Source organism: Diadema antillarum, unplaced genomic scaffold (genome assembly GCF_040938485.1).
Source record: "Diadema antillarum isolate AM-2024a unplaced genomic scaffold, OU_Dant_1.0 seq00001466_RagTag, whole genome shotgun sequence".
NCBI lineage: Eukaryota > Metazoa > Echinodermata > Echinoidea > Diadematoida > Diadematidae > Diadema > Diadema antillarum.
Window position 1 is genome coordinate 170,204 of NW_027272206.1, and position 16,619 is coordinate 186,822.

The following is a 16,619-nucleotide window of genomic DNA, read 5'->3' on the forward strand; positions in this document are numbered from 1 at the left end:
CCTATAAAGTTGATACCCAAGAAATTCCTTGCTCAAAATTACACACATGATATCACTTTCATGCACTCAATGCAAACTTCAATTTACTTCAAGCAAAACTGAATACATTGAGAAACAAAATGTTACGTTTGTACACAAGCAATGAAATTTCTGTACCTCTAATGTCCCTTACCATTCATACATCTGTTCACCAGTGATTTTAATTGACTAGCCAAATCACAGACCTCCTTTTGCCCAGTACAACCAAATTCACCGGTGTGCTTAGATATTTGTAAGAGAATAAAAAACAGAAGTAGGTTCACAGTACTACATACTATACATTACTTTCATCATCTATGCAATCGAACATCAAACAATTTTGCTTGGCAAAGATTTTATGTGTGATATAAGTCCACTGCAAAGTGAAGACAATAATACACTGCAGAATACCACTTCAGTACATACAGGGAAAAGTACGAGCGATTTCATTCTTCTAAATACCATCTTGCACAATTCTTTTCCTATTCTGATTGAAAAATATAATAATCAAAGTCTTTACGAAAAGTCTAAGTCTTGCACTCCATGCTATGCAAAGTGGACTTCGGAAAAAAGTCAATTTTGCTACTGAAAGCACTTTCTCTCACATCAACTGTGATAAAAAGCATTATCAGCCATAAATATCTGCAAAAATGGGAAATTCCTAAAATGATGACGTTCTGAGTTGATAAGCAAAGTGGAAAAATCTTTTATTCTTGTACAAAGTGGTGGTATAAAATAATCTTGTTTTTTTCTGAGTCTTAGCCTCTTATTTTTCAGGCAAATATGAGATAACTCACTCAAATTTGCCAATTATTCTGTAATTTATGTATATTTGACATTACTCAGTTTTTAAAGAAAAAAACAACAACAATCACTGCCATTACATCATCTTCACTTTTAAAACAGCTCTAGAGTACAATAGAGTCCGTTTACTGTCTACTATTTAGTATCTACTCACTGGAATCTATTTTCAACTAATTTCTTCCTCATAGGCAAGAATCATACCACCCTCACTGCCACTTTTCCCTGTTCCATCTTCCCTTCACATACAAGCAACAAACATTAAAAAAAAAATGACAAGAAGCACATTGCGGTGAACATTTTTTTTTTTTGTATTTTAAAAAAATATATCCCTATATATGGCATAAATATTACAGTGGTAAAACACCTCACACCAAGCTAGCAGTGGTTTGACCCCAAGATCAGAACCTTCAACTTGCCGTAGAACATTTCATTGACTTTTTTCCCAGGCACAAAGCAATCGCTATCACACTACGAAGCTGAGAGGAAACACATAACCTCAAATCTAATATACGTACAGACAACAAATTGGTACGTTGCAATTGATTGACAAGTTGCCCAACATTGACCGAAATACTCGGTAGTCGATCAGCTGCAATAAAAACAACTCGACTTAAGAATTTCATGAATTCTAACACTGGTATCTTGAATTTTACGACCTCATACACAAAGGTTGACAGAGAACATGTGAACAGTAATAAACATTTGAATGTGAGTTTTGCCTTGTCTTGTTTTGTTTTGCTTTTTTATATCTCACTCTATATGGCATATTTGAATAATTAAACAGAATCTGCAAGCATTGACTGGGCTCCATCCCATTGACACAACCTTGAATACGATATCAACCACAAGTTTGCAAGAGTAAAGGTATAAAAATTCATTGAAACCTTGAAAGGAAAAAAAAATACCATTCTCAATACATTTTCTTGCCTGTATTTGTTAGCATGTGTTAGAACACTCAAAAGAGACGAGTTGTACTCCCCACAGTGAAAAAGTTCATTCTAGTTGAACATAACGAAAAGTGGCACACAAAACCTGAGCAATGGAACAAAGTAAGAGATGAAGACAAACAGACCAAGAAGATACCAGTATGACTAGGTTCCAAGTGTCGGTATGACTAGGTTCCAAGTGTCAAAACGCTGGCATATTGCATATGAGATTTCATGAGAAGAGATAAATGGGGATCCTCACAAATGTAGCCATAATGAGATAATGTTTTTCTTTTCCTCTCCCCCATTGCGACATTCTCCACAGCAACAGCAAATAAATTGAAGTTATCATTATTTTCTAGACTACAGCAGTCAGAATGTCCTTGAATATATTCTTTTACAAATTTTTCTCTCTTTGTTCTTCTTCATTTTCCTTCTTCCTTTTTGAACTACAATTGTAACTTTAAAAAGTCAGGTGAGTAGCAGAAGAGGTTGTCCGTAACTGCTTTCTTTGGGGATATACAAAACTGTCACTCTCTATTTCTTTCTGCTTTGTGCAACTGTACGAGCACTGCTTCGAAATAAATGAATTCCAACCTTCCTGCTGAGAAGACAGCGTTGGATGCTCCCGACAGATGACAACTTTCACGAGTACTGCAGGTTAAAATGACTATCACCATTTCAGCTGTCGTTAAACTTTAATACCAACTTCAGCTGTCGTTACACTTTAATATCAAAACAATATCGACCAGCACACATAATGCTTGCATTATATTGACCAGCAAACACCATCCTTAATGAAAACATTCATGAAATATGCATTGGTTGGCCTTTGAATGAGGAGAACACCTTGATATAGATATATCACAGCGTGACTCTAGTTATTCCATATTATGTATAAGATCAATGCATTCCCTACGACACAGGACAAAAATACAAATATTCTCAGTTGTGAACTAAGAGGCAAATATACACCATTAAATTTGATATGATTGTGATCCAAACTTTTCAAACTCAGTCCAGTGAGATAAATTTTGTGTGTTCTTTATTTTGCTGTCCATATGTTATTTATACACGCACCGGAAAAGATTTACATAGAGAAATCACACATTTGTAAGCAAATGCCTTATCTCCAACATTTTTTTTTTTTTTTTTTTTTGGGGGGGGGGGGGGGGGGGGGGAGGGAGGGTGTGCGTGTGTAAGCATCACATTGCCTAACATGCACACAAGTTTTCACACTGAACAATATTCCACATTTCCATTACTCAACATACAGCTTTGTAGTATGGTGGATAGGTGCCCGTTTGGTTTTAAACTCCTGGTATACATGTACACGTGTATTTTTCTTTTCCTCACACAGTAACAGTCTTGGCATGTCGAAATATAAGATGTCCATATACATGTATCTACCCTGTCAAACAAACACTTGTAGTCTGATTTCAGCCCATGAACAGTGACTAAAAGTCAGACACATAGTAATTCGATTCCCAAGTCCTACTTGCACTGCACATATGCGACTGTTATCAAGACTATATCTTGGGTGCATAGTGAATGGTTGAGATGAATGAAATAAATAGATGAATGCAGTTATGTGGTAAACTTTTACAAATGGCACACGTACATAGCACAGAAATCCCTTTCCCCATCGTTGTCAACTGTACAAGATTTCTACTAGGTGTAAAATATGTCATAAATATAAATAGCACATCGAGTCTCAGACCACATAAATTAGATTTATGCTTTTCATTTTTTCAATATTTGTGCATTGCTACATATCGATGAATTCATTTGAATAATGTGCAACAATCGAAAAGTATCTGCAGGTCCTTGTTGGGGTACACCATGTCAGTTCACTCATCGTCACAATTATTATGGAGAAGTAGATCATAGTAAAGACTGACAGTTCTACGCTCAAAAAAAAAAAAAAAAAACTGCACTACACAAGACTTGTTTGATTAATTTCTCACGCTGTTATTTCAGAAACATTAGTACGATTGACGGGACAGATTCGGGGGAGTCGCAATTTGGTTGCACGACTGTAGCCAGTGGGGGGCGCTGTAACAGTTTTGTTGCGGTGTGTCCTTTGGCTTGCCATCACCCACAGCAGTGGTATGTGTTCCTCTGACAACAACAGCAACTATGAAGCTCCAACATGCCACGTGTCGCGAAAATCATCGATAGAAAGAGCCGGATCGACTGATGACAAAATGAGCTATCTCTCTAGCGCCCTCATGAGACAAAAATGTGTAAGCTGTAACATGTAATTGCAATCCCCCCGAACTGATGGAAAACATGTGGAACGGTTAAAACACTTATCGATTAGGACTGACGAGCATTAGTTTTAAGTGGTTGGCACAATAATACGGTTGATGAATCTCCAGCTTTACATAGCTGCCTGAAAACACTTCAGTCCAATGACATACATATTGTGCAGAATAAAAAAAAAAAAGGAGATACAGGTATATAAATTGCAATTCTTTTTCAAGATATATTCTTAATATTTCAGGGGGAAAATCTATTATCAGCCTTGACAGCAAAATACAGATACATTATTACAGAGCATATTCTTCACTCCCTTACAATTTCTAGCTGCCCTTCTCTACAGAAAGCTTTTCACTCAGATTATAACTACTGCATATGCCATATAATTTGCCGTAGCTGCATTTGGTTTTAAATCACAGGTTGGCTGAAAATTTAGAAAATAACAACGCAACAACATAATTATAGAGCCTCCCAATAAACACAAATGCAACATTTGATGTCTCTGAGGTTAGCAATAGTATACTTTGCTTCTTGTAAAAGGTATACTACTTGTTTTTCATTTTTCACAGCTGTGGCAATCAATCACAAATTTGTTCGCAGGAATTTTGTCTCGATGGTCGTGATTCTGAACACATCACAGTCGCGCAACATATGGCATATACAGTATTGAAATAAGTTCACCTACATGTATTTCCTGGTTGTCTCGTTTCATTGCCATAAATGTCACAAGTGAATGCATAATTGTTTTTCTTGTTTTTTTTTTTTTTTTTTCAGCTTACCCGTTAAGATTAGAATCCAGAAAGCATACACTTGAGTTGCCTAGTCTACTTTTTCTTCTTTTTTTTTCAATGGCAATGCAAGATGTGATTTGCAAGGGTGGAAAACATGGAGAATACCACAATGTAATCACGTTCTTGTCGTCACTTGAGCACAAGAATGGCGTTACATGACCGCACAAGGTCTGTGGAAGTTACACCCTTCTGCTCCTCAAGTTGAATCTCAGCATTACAGGATCACAGTACAGTTTGCAATCTTCTCTGCAACTTTGCTGAACTGAATTTCCACCATAAATGCTTCCCAATATAATGTTACATGGCTTTGAAAAACGATGTTCTCCCCGCATGCGGTACGGTCTCAGAATAATGTGGCACACAACAGGGAGAAGACACTGTAGCACACATGACCGGAATTCGTGAAGGTAGTTTAAATCTAGTCTATGCTTTATGCAGATTTCTTCTGCGCAAGTGCGTGTGACAGATCGCGTATGCAAACTAACATAAAAAATTGACTGTGTGTTGATACTCATGTATGAAACATGTCTATTTCACACTTGATTTAGTCCACAGACTCAATTTAAACCATGGTTTTGATTTAAACCACCTTTGAGAATAACAGGCCAAAAAGATTAGGGCAGAACACTGCTCTCTGAAAGGGGGCCACACCATTTCTACACCACCAGAATTGCCAATTACCGCTTGATATACTTAGGCTAAGAGGGAAGTGTTTGGCGCGGGACACTTTGTCTAAGAATGTAGTGGCTGGGAGGGATTTGAACCTCAGACCTACCCATCAGTCAAAAGCCTTTAACATCTGTATGAGAGGATTACCTCAGACCCCACATAAGAGTACTAAAAAAACGCCATGTATCTAACGAGTCTAATTTTTTGTGCATAAGGGCTTCCTGACAATTTCAAGAGTGGTTGAATTCCAGATCATGGAGTATAGCACAGGATGGAGAAATGTCTGCATGCATGTCACATTCATGGATGGATGAAAGTTGTACCTTCACCTGTTGCAAAATTTGTGATTGGCACCTGACGCGCGAAATTTGTGAAAACAAACAAACCCCCCCCCCCCCTCAAAATATATGGCGTATACAGTATCCCAAAACAGCGATGTAGAAGCAAGGTTAATGGCTTTGTATCGCTGAGGGATGGGGTACATACACACCATAGAAAGAAGCAAAGAGCACTGGATCCACAGACTTCAGCAGTGTCAACCACCTCGCAGTTCTCAAATCTGACAATATATCATGCATACAGATAATACTTGTGCATAAAACGTGTCCAGGGACAGCAAACAAAACAGGCAATATAGAATTTAGTCATAAATAGAAAACATAGAGTGAATTCAGACAAGAATAAAGATACGCATAAAACACTCTTGAGCTCTCTAGGAGAACAAATTAAGCTTTAAAAGAAAAAAATAATTTATGAAAACACCATGCTGACAAGAAAAAAGAAAAAAAATATAGGGAGATATCAGAGGGAGGGGTGGCAAACAAAAGGGGAGGGGGGGGGGGGGGGGGGAAGGGAGGCAGGGGGTCAGATAGTGGCAAAGATAAAATTCTGCAGGGAATAGACATTTCTAAATCCCAGCACAGACCCTGTATATTCACTAGAAGCTCCAAGCATACAAACACTCTCGCAAAAAAAGGGGGGCAAGGTGATGGTGGTGGGTTGCCGTCGCCGATGGAGCGAAGTATTATCCATGGGTGCTAGCTACTCTGGGTGCTTACAAAAAAAAGAAGTTTCTGACACCCCTGCGTCGGATGACGGAGGGCTCCTCTGCGCCATCCCTCTCATCTGGCGGTGCTGCTTATCGACGACTCCTCGTCGCTCAGCTCCAGGTCGATTATGTCGTCAATCTCGACGGCCCACTCGTGCGGAATCCGGCCGTACTAAAGGTGAGAGATGAGAGAGGGGAAAGTACATAAAGCATACTCTGTATTTTGTTTATGAAATCCATACTTTTGTTCCCTGGTGTACATGTATTCTTCATACCTGCATCCTAAAGTTTCAGCCAGGTTACTAAACAGTAAAAAAAAATATGTTGGTAACAAGGTCACTGACAATTTCAGGACTGCCAATATTTTCTACATTGAAATCTGAGAGGTTTAAAAGAGCAATGAGGTAGGTACAATGTGTATTTGTGATTAACAGGAATTTCATTGAGGAAAAGCAATTACCAACTCAAGTGACTTTTATATTCTTTTTGTCAGGATATGAAAAGAATTCTCAATTTTCTTGAATCAGGAAAACTTTGCAGCTCTGAAATTGCATCTGATATTTCTCATTTTTCATCACATGGAAATTATGCCAGTGTATCACGGGCTGAGGCGAGTGCTCACAAAACCGATGTGAACTGCGAAGTGACATGCCATTCTACGCAACTAAAACTGAAAGATTTCACCTGACCTATCCCTAGACATGTTCTAAAATATTACCTTTAGCACTAATGCTTAAAAAAACATACTATTACAATAATCTCCTTTATACATACACTTTTTTGGTGGGTACAAATTTTGCTGTTATTGCACATAAACCACTTTTGAATAAAAACCTGTTTGAGGGCCTTTCCTTTGACCAAATGAGTGTGGTTGATACACCCAGGGAAGGGGAAAGGGAAGTGTGACACAACAATGAAAGCAGTTGATGAGGAAAATTCAGAGTGGATGTGTTTTAGCCCAAAGCCCAAGCTATTGTTCATTCCTAATGGAGATGAGAGCATAACCTACTTGGATGTCCATGAGGCTGTCGTAGAAGCGCCGACAGAGCTTGGCGCCGTTGTCCATCGTGGGAACCTCCAACATCTCCCCCTTGTAGAGCACCTTGCCGATAGGGCACACCACGCAGGCGGTGCCCGCCCCAAAGAACTCCACAATCTGTTTCATCCATAAAAAACAGAAATATTCTAAATACAACTTGATTTCTGCTTTTTGAAGAAAAGAAAATCATGTTTCTTTCTTGTTTTCTTTTATCTTCTATCTACTTGATCTTATTCTCCATTTGAACCAATATACATGTACATGTAAATCCAGAATACCTTTGAGTATTCGTTTTCAAGCATTTGGTGCAAAATGAAACTGGCAAGAAAATAAAAGCATGTGAATACTTTTGCTTCTAGTGTATACTTCATCTCTTTGATTCCATGAAATTAAAAACACACCAATTTTATTACGCCTGTCTAATCATGAAAAATTACTCATATGAAACTTTCCACTTTTTCAGTAACCAGTTATAGAAATATTCTTTAATTTCTATATGAACATTAACAGAAAATCAATTTCTTATATCCATGTGTTTATGCATGACACTGTGCCTCCATCCAACAAAAATTATATGCCATTATGATAGGGTTAAAGAAATTAGGTAATATCTAATCATCGACAGTCACTTTTTGGACATCTGTACCAACTGTTAAGAAAATGCTCAAGCTGACGTGCAAAATGCCAAAAAAAAACACATCACAGTTAAGAGCCATACAATGTCATTTGAAAAGGCAACAAATGCAGTACTTTGTGAAAGGTGATCTATCTTTCAAGTTTTCAAGCCCCCTGTAGAGCACAATAAATTCACTTAAAAAAAACAAAACATCTGTCTTCGCTACAATAGCTAAAGTTTTCCACAAGGAAAAACCCTGCTTGAAAAAAAGGTCTAACTCCAAGAGGTGTCACTTGTAATATGCTAGTTTGTAGTTAGCCTATGTGCACATTGGTACAAATGACCTTTCTTTTTTTTCTCAGTTGGTTAGGCACTTTAATAATTTTCAAAGCGTCATAATGCAGACGCTTGTGAGACATACAAATTTACGGCATTCGTGTTAAAAAAGAGAATGAACTTGCGTAAACCAGGTGATCAGAATGGTCTGTCAATTGAACCCTTTTGGAAGCATCCACTTCATTATTTGGCATCAAATATATCGACAAACTTCATCTATTGATACTGCCAAATACCAGGCTTGCTGCCACGAGGTTACACTGGCAAGCACCATAGACAAGGATTACAATAATTATTCTGTATCACATATACACTTATCTCAATGAATTTAAAAACCAACATGGCTGTTGATACAAACAACTTTTTTCCTCTGATGCGTGAAGTGGAACCACAAACTGGCTTATGACACCAATTAATGACCGGCGAATTTTTCTCACCCTCTTCTCTGACAGCGCCCTCTTGAACTCCTCCATGGTAAGTCTGCGCTCAGTCACCTTGAACTCACCCTGATACACACAAGAAAAAAGAAAAAGAAAAACAAAAGCACAGACAATGTAATTGGCAATACGATTCTATAGTTTAGCTGCAGTTACTCAATTAGTTCAGGAGAATTACCTCATTGGGAAGCTCACTTCAATCTGAATCAATGAAAAATAATGAATATTAGAGAACATTTGTGTGATAAATGCCAAATACTGACGAAGACCCACCCATTCCCTGGCGAGGTCCAGGAGGCTCATGCGGGTGACGCCGGGGAGGATAGTGCCGTCAAGGGGTGGCGTGATGAGCTCCCGCTCGCCGTTCTCGTTGTCCCAGAAGACCATGATGTTCATGGTGCCCACCTCGGTCAGGTAGTGGTCGTCGCCGTAAAGCCAGAGGATCTGCTGGCATCCCTTCTGCTCCGCCGCCCGCTGCGGCATGATCGTCGGCGCGTAGTTGCTGCACGGGAAGGAGCGCAAAGCGAGAGACAACCCAAAGATTAGTTTCATAATGCAGCGTTTTGGACCACATAGACACGAGGAAAACTCGGATGTGACTTGCCATATTTGAGTTCATTTCATCAGGGCCCCATTTCATAAAGAGTTGATACGATAGCAACTCTTGCTGGAATGGCAATTGTCATGGAAACAAGAATCCAGCTTGATGATTGGCCATTGCTATTGGAAGTCGCAATTCCAGAAAGAGTTACTATCCTATCACCATTTATGAAATGGGGCTTGCAGGTGTCATGCTTACTTTGTCAAAAGGAACTACCAGAATAAAATATACCCCCTTCACACTACATGTGGCGGGGGTATAAATAGATTTGGATAATGATAAGAGTTATATCATCTGGGTAATGACTGCTTGAAATCTACAGAGAAAAAGCAGATTAATTTCATTTGTTAAAGCTCTTGAATGCTACTTGCCATATTTGAGTTTGTTTCATTGCAGCACCACCATATGGCCTTTCCTATGCATCCTATTTCATCCCCGCCCCCTTCACTTGTCCTGTTTGTAAAATCTTACACCCTGTATAAAATCAATCATCACTGCATTGCTACTGGTCTGGTTTGATGCTGCATCCCCATTCTTTTGTATCCTTTGCAGGTTGCCCATCCATGAGCCCAGGGATTATCACAAAAGCCCTACAATACCTATCCTTTGTGTTTACTCACTCAATTGCTTTAATCCCTCCCTTCCCTCCCTTCCCTCCCTTCACCCACCCCCCAACCCCCCTCAATAATCAATTGGCTCCCTGCTTGTCATGCCAAATCTACCCCTTTCTCCCCCAGGATTATTATAATCCATATCAGACTAGCATTCATGGCTGCAAAAATACCTCGGGAAGCCAGCCACTTTTTCACATGAGCTAATTCAAACTGGCACCTCTCAAAACATTTTCACTTTTCTTTACTGGCAAGCAAAAGACAGGAAACATGGGCGAATTTTGTATCATTTTATGGGGGGGGGGGGGAAGTATCATTCTAAAGAGGAGAACTCTTTCTCAACATACATGAACTAGGGAAGCACTTTGAGAGCGAAGACCTCCATCAATCATGCAGCTCATTTTCACCACTGATCTTGTTCTTCCACAGAGACATCAATGATTTCCACCCATACGTACTTATAGCATTGTGTGCTGAAAGTCGCCTGATTTCCCAATATAGACGCCTTTGTTACGTCATAAACCCTCAGCTGCACGGCGCGCCTCACCCCAGCAGAAACTAGAGCACGCACTTTAGTGCGCGCATGCAAACCTCAAATACGCGCAGCCTGAACTCCCAAGTTCATTGACCCTACCTGCCAAAATATCAAAAATCCTTTATAAATTCCCCAGAAATTCTTGGATCACTACCAAAATTTAATCATCTGTTACTTGTATCATTCTAAATCTTTCCTGCAAGTTTCATTCAAATTCCTTAACTACTTTTTGAGTTATTTTGCACACGGACAAACTAACTAACTAACAAACGGTAACGAAAACATAACCTCCTCCCTTGGTGGAGGTAAGAAATCACTAGCATTCAATTCATTTAGCAGTTATAGCATTCAACAAAGCCTTAACTAATGGCTGCATCGCTGCTATTTCAACTATGAGATATCCCATATCTGGCCTGTATGGCATGTGGGATAAAGGGTTTGTAATCACTCTGTCATTTGAATTTATTTTGTTACAATGACAAGAAAATGCTGATCAATGTTATTACCATCCAAGCTTGGCGAAGCCCACGCCCCCTTTCCATGCCCGGACATTCTCAGTATCGGCGTACAGCGTGACGGGGCTGAATGTCCCCGTGGTGAAGTAGGGCCCGACCGGGCCCAGAATGACGAAGAGGAGCGAGTGGCTCGGGTAGTTGACACCAAGCGTGGGCTGGAAAAGAATAACAACAGAGTAAATAATTCATTCTTTCCTGGCCAGGGACTTTGGACAATGTGTGCAATGCTATGGGGGTTTTCTGCACTCAAAGCACATGAAGGGTCAATGCAAATAACAAAGCAAGAACCCAGGGGGGCAAGATGGCCTCCTCAGCAAAAGATAATTTTGGTCTACACACACCTTCCATGTGGTGCCCCTAGATGTTGGTTCTAGGACAATTTTTCCCCGGACAATTACCATGGACAATTCCCCTTACCCTAATCCTTAATCTCATCCCGACCGTAACCCCCATTTTAACCCTAACCCTTATCCTATTCTGGACTCTAACTCTATCACTGAACTGATATTCAGCCAGGGGGTAATTGTTCTGATATGTTTATTGATGATATGTCTTTTAACTGGCTATGTCTTTAGGGAGGGGGCCCATTAAATAATCATCACGCTTTATCCATTACAGCATCTACACAAAATAAAATTTAACTGAACTCCTAAATCATCATATGGAAATGTACACCAAGTCTGGAACCTCCCCCCCCCCCCCCCCCCCCCCCTCTTCCCTTCTGTATGTACTAAGCAGTGGGTCTGTAAATATACATACTAATGGACAGAAATAGTGCCCTCTACAGTCCCTTACCTCTGTGCCAATGAGCGTGGGCCTCATGTACAGTGAGCTGGACTGAGAGTTGGGAACCCAGTCCCGGTCCATGTGGACAAGGCGGGCCATACAGCGGATAAGCTCCTCTCCATTAAAATTCTATGACAGATGAAGTCAGATCATTACAAAAAAGGCTTGATTGCTGTTTTTGCAACATTGTCATGTAATGTATGAAAGAGATCTCTGACATACTTAAAATAAACAAATTCAACAGACAATGCCTTTTCAACAACAAACACTGGGCGTTGACATTGTTCACTCAGAAAAAGAAGAAAACAGAGATCAAAATATCACAGTGACTGCTAATATGTATTCCTTATAACCGACATGCTCACAGGTTAAGAAAATACACAAGCAGGAACATAAACATACAGCCATAACACACACACACACAAGCACACACACAAACACTCAGCCCATACCACATGCACTTGTCAAAAAAAAGTTAGTCTACACACTATCTCTGAATGCAGAGCTGATGTGTTCATGCCACCACAATTTTATGACCTACAAGTTGTATGAATCTTTCAAGGCTCTTTGAAGAATCTCTGCACTCGCTCTTCCTAAAAAAACACTCCCAACTCAGCAGCATGATTTGTCAATTTCTTATCTACAGACAAAGCAAGCTAAATCCTCACAAACTTCTTTCTTTATTCATGGTTATCTGGAGACATAAGAGCAAATACTAAAGGGCACGCAGCAAGCTATGCCCAGAGCAAGCAGTAAGCTAGGCCCCAAGTTAGAAGGCCAGGCAATGACAGAAGACTAAAAACTCGCTTCAGCCTTGGGCCTGTGGCTATTGATAGGCCTGGAAAGGCTTTAACTGTAGATAGTGCATTTCTCCCTTTATCAAAGTATATTTCTCTCTTTTTCATAGTATATTTGTCCGCCCTAAACCTTCAGGCTGCTATGACACCATACTAAATCTTAAATTGGTGTTCATTCCATTTTGGTTTAAAACTGGCAAACTTTGAAAGGCAGTGCTCGGATTTATAGTGACCGTGTCACATGTCTTTTGACTGTAAACATCCTGTGGACTTTAGAAATGGATATGGTTCAGTTCACACTTGGATATTCATGGTATATTTGTCAGTCCTAAACCTTGAGGCTGGAAACACAGTGCAAATTCTTCAGTGTCCATCACATTCTGTTTCAAAACTGGCTAAGCAGTTAGCACCATTTATGATATTCCAGCTCATAAAAAAAAGAGGAATTCACCTCTTATATGTTTTAATTCCATTTGGAAAGACTGCTCACTTTTTGTGGTAACCCCTTGACACCTATAAATACAGGGAAAAAGGTCATAAATTCCACAGACTGAGTGGCTCTAGGGGGAGGTAACTTTAGGATGAGTTTTGCTTGATGCGATTGATAATAACTATCAAGAGTGGTGGCTATAAATCAATTTCCACTGTCAAAAATCATGTTTTCCAAGTGCTAATGTTTCTCGAAACTCTTAATTTGATCTGAAATGATACAAAGTTTGCGGAAGCACGTAGAAGCCACTTTTGTTGGACACTGAGAACAGGAAGTGTAAGATTTCATGATTCATCGCCACGAAAGAATACAAGAACAGAGGGACTATACCGATGAAAGATGTTAGTATCACTTGTTATGTACACTGTAGTCCCACCCATGCTGTTTTGAGTGAGCTTTTTGTCCAGAGCTTGCTGAAGGCAAGAAAGGAACAACATTTTTTTATTGGATAATCCCTCTTATCAAGTATTCAGACAAATGAAGTATTCATGCAAGGCAAAGAAGACCTCTTCAAAGGACGAAAGATATATTTTTGTGAACCAGCCTACTTGAATATTGATATATTATGCCAATGAACATGATGGTAACATAACCAAAAGTTTTCAAGAGAAGTGGCTATATTTCATGATTAACAATATAAGTTGGTTTGCTACTACAGGTAGGTAAGCACTGGCATTGTTACACATAGACACAGACATGCACATACTCACACTTCACGAGTACAGACACAAACATACAGATTACACACACATGCACACACATTACACACACATCGTATACATTCATACATATACCGCAAAGCAACCCAATTTGTGGAGATTTCAGTCAAATAGTCAAAGGGTCTGTAACACTGAACGCCAAGAGGTTGAAAGGAAAAAAAAAATCAAACAACCTCACATCATACATCCTCTATTGGAACTAAACCTAGAGGTACAATCATGACCAAGGTGTGTCTTTCAAAAACAAAATGTGAAATCTATCGATGTTTCACTCCTGAGCACGAGTCGGCGGTATTTCAAGAGCAATTTTGTTGCCACCTGATAAAGGAGACCATTCAATGGTGACCAATATTTTTGTTATTGACGCCCTGCTGACATTCGCAAGGTCAAATCTAACAAATAAGTTAATAACTACATTTCGTCTCAAAGATTTCTCCATTGATTAACATTTGTGTCACTCTACTCATGCAGCACATAATATTCTCCTGTAGGACACATCCTCATTAAACTCTGCACTGCATTCTCATGGCATCAAAGAATGCTAGAAATGATCAAGGACACCACTTATTTCTACAGTGCTCTTGGAGCAGCTGATGTCCCTCCTCCCCCCCCCCCCCCAAAAAAAAAAAAAAAATAATAATACAGATTACACTCATGAAAAGGAAAGATATCAAATGAAAAGGAAAGATATCAAAGAGACAGATAGTAAAATGCTTGTGACAAACAATTAACCTCTTCTATACCGAATTCTGAAATGCCCATAGACTTAATACGCAGGCCACCAGGGTCCTGTACGGAACAGGTTATCAAAACAAAAACTTACCAAAATATTTTTCTTTCCTTCACTAATGAGCACTCTAATAGCTTGCCAACCCCACATAAGTTTTTGTTGAGAACTTTAGATTTTTAATCCACTGGCTGTTTCAACACTTTTTTCAATTGAGCTGGTGCATGAAAATCTAAGCCTAAGGAAATCATCTGCCATTTTTTAAGAAGAACTTTTAGACAGCATATCACAACATTTGTGTGCATTAGAAAAAAGGAGAAAAAAAAAAGATAAATGCTACAATAGGAGACTGTAATCCCTTGTTGTAGAGAGGACTTACTGGTAGTGCCGCCCGAGTGGCACTCCTGTTCATTCGCTCCATATTCATGAGTGGGCGGAAGAAGCGGATCTTGCCATCGACGCCCTTGTACGCCTTCATGCCCTCAAAGAGCTGGAGTAAAGCAGACACGGTACAGAGAGAGAGCACAGAGACAGAAGAGGGAGAGAAGAAATACATCAAAGTACAGACAATCTTTTGTTCATGACAGAATGTAACACGAAAAGCAGATTGATATGCTGGCTGTAAGTGTTGCATATCGCGACGAGACCTCCCAGTTTAAATTTTGGTGAAAATGACTTTTTTGGATTAATGGTCAGATACTCAAATAATTAGTCAAGTAATGTCCTGTCCAAATCCTAGTACCACATAAATGAAGCCACCATGGCATGTCTGAGGAAAGGCGAGTATCCCATTTGATATAGTGCTTTGGTTGCCATGTTTGTTTGTTTTTTCTCTCTCCCGAACACTTGACATTTTTGAGAAATGAAGTCTTGTTGCCCCAGTGAAAACATGCCATATGCCTTAATTTTGTTCTTTTTTTAGAGAGAGAGAAATATTCCACGAACTGTGACCTGTAGGACAAAAACATCCCAAGTGGTTGAATTCACAATTAAGAACTACAGTCACATTAACCACAATGACATCATGTTCATATAATTGCTGACTGGTAATACAATAACACAATACCAACAGTGTTGGGAAATCTACCCAGATTGCCTCCCTCTTCCAAGTCTGAAACATGTACTGTATACTGTATGAGCTGAAATTTTCGCGGTGGTTTTATTTTCGCAAGTTTCGCAAATCGCCTTTGAACCGCAAAAATAACGATGCGTGAATAACTAAGTTCAGTTAGACCCTCGCAACCGCGAAATTAACAACATGCGAAAATGTCCTCCAAGTAGCAATTCGTGAAAATATCTGTACGCGAAGATTTCAGCTCATACAGTATGCCATATATTTAGTGAGTCAAAATTTTTCGTGAATCGTGACTTCCAGACAATTTCGCGAGTGATTAAATTTGCGATCGTGGAGTACTGAACTGAACGGCTACGTGTACGTCACATTCATATCGGGATCAGAGTCAATATTTTTGTGTGTCTTGAATTTCGTGAATAGCACCTGACTCGTGAAATTTGCGGAAAAATGAAAACTTCGCAAAATATTCGTCGTATATAGTAGTTAGCCTTGTTCCGTGCTGTCTGTACTCACACATATCGCGTAGTGGAAAACGGAGCAGGCCGGGTGGAGGGAGATGTTCTTGAGCGGGGTGATCCGCGGGGTGCTCCAGCCGTCTCTCTCTGTCCAGGGGACGGTCAGCATGTGGTCACTAATGTTGTGGCCGAACAGAAGGTTGTCCTCGTGCGGCTTGGGCTTCAGAACCTTACTCTGCTCCACTTGGAGGTTGGCATACTAAGAGGAGATCGGAAAAGACAAATACGTTGAATGACATACTTCTATCTCTTTCTTTGTTTCCTGATTGATAAATTAATTGCACTATGCGTTAGTATCGTTA

The 16,619-nt window shown here is 39.6% G+C and overlaps 1 protein-coding gene across 1 annotated transcript in view; it reads right to left on the reverse strand.

Moving 5' to 3' along the window:
• Positions 1-6,591: 6,591 nt before the first annotated feature.
• The window catches only part of LOC139709744 (branched-chain-amino-acid aminotransferase, cytosolic-like), a 34,256-nt gene continuing 24,228 nt past the window's right edge, over positions 6,592-16,619 (reverse strand). The window contains exons 3-10 of the mRNA XM_071621700.1: positions 16,316-16,516; positions 15,107-15,217; positions 12,004-12,123; positions 11,200-11,363; positions 9,220-9,448; positions 8,947-9,015; positions 7,528-7,674; positions 6,592-6,690 (exon numbers count right to left, since the gene is read on the reverse strand). Of these exons, the coding sequence (XP_071477801.1) occupies positions 6,592-6,690; positions 7,528-7,674; positions 8,947-9,015; positions 9,220-9,448; positions 11,200-11,363; positions 12,004-12,123; positions 15,107-15,217; positions 16,316-16,516 (1,140 nt within the window). The remainder of the gene's footprint in view (positions 6,691-7,527; positions 7,675-8,946; positions 9,016-9,219; positions 9,449-11,199; positions 11,364-12,003; positions 12,124-15,106; positions 15,218-16,315; positions 16,517-16,619) is intronic.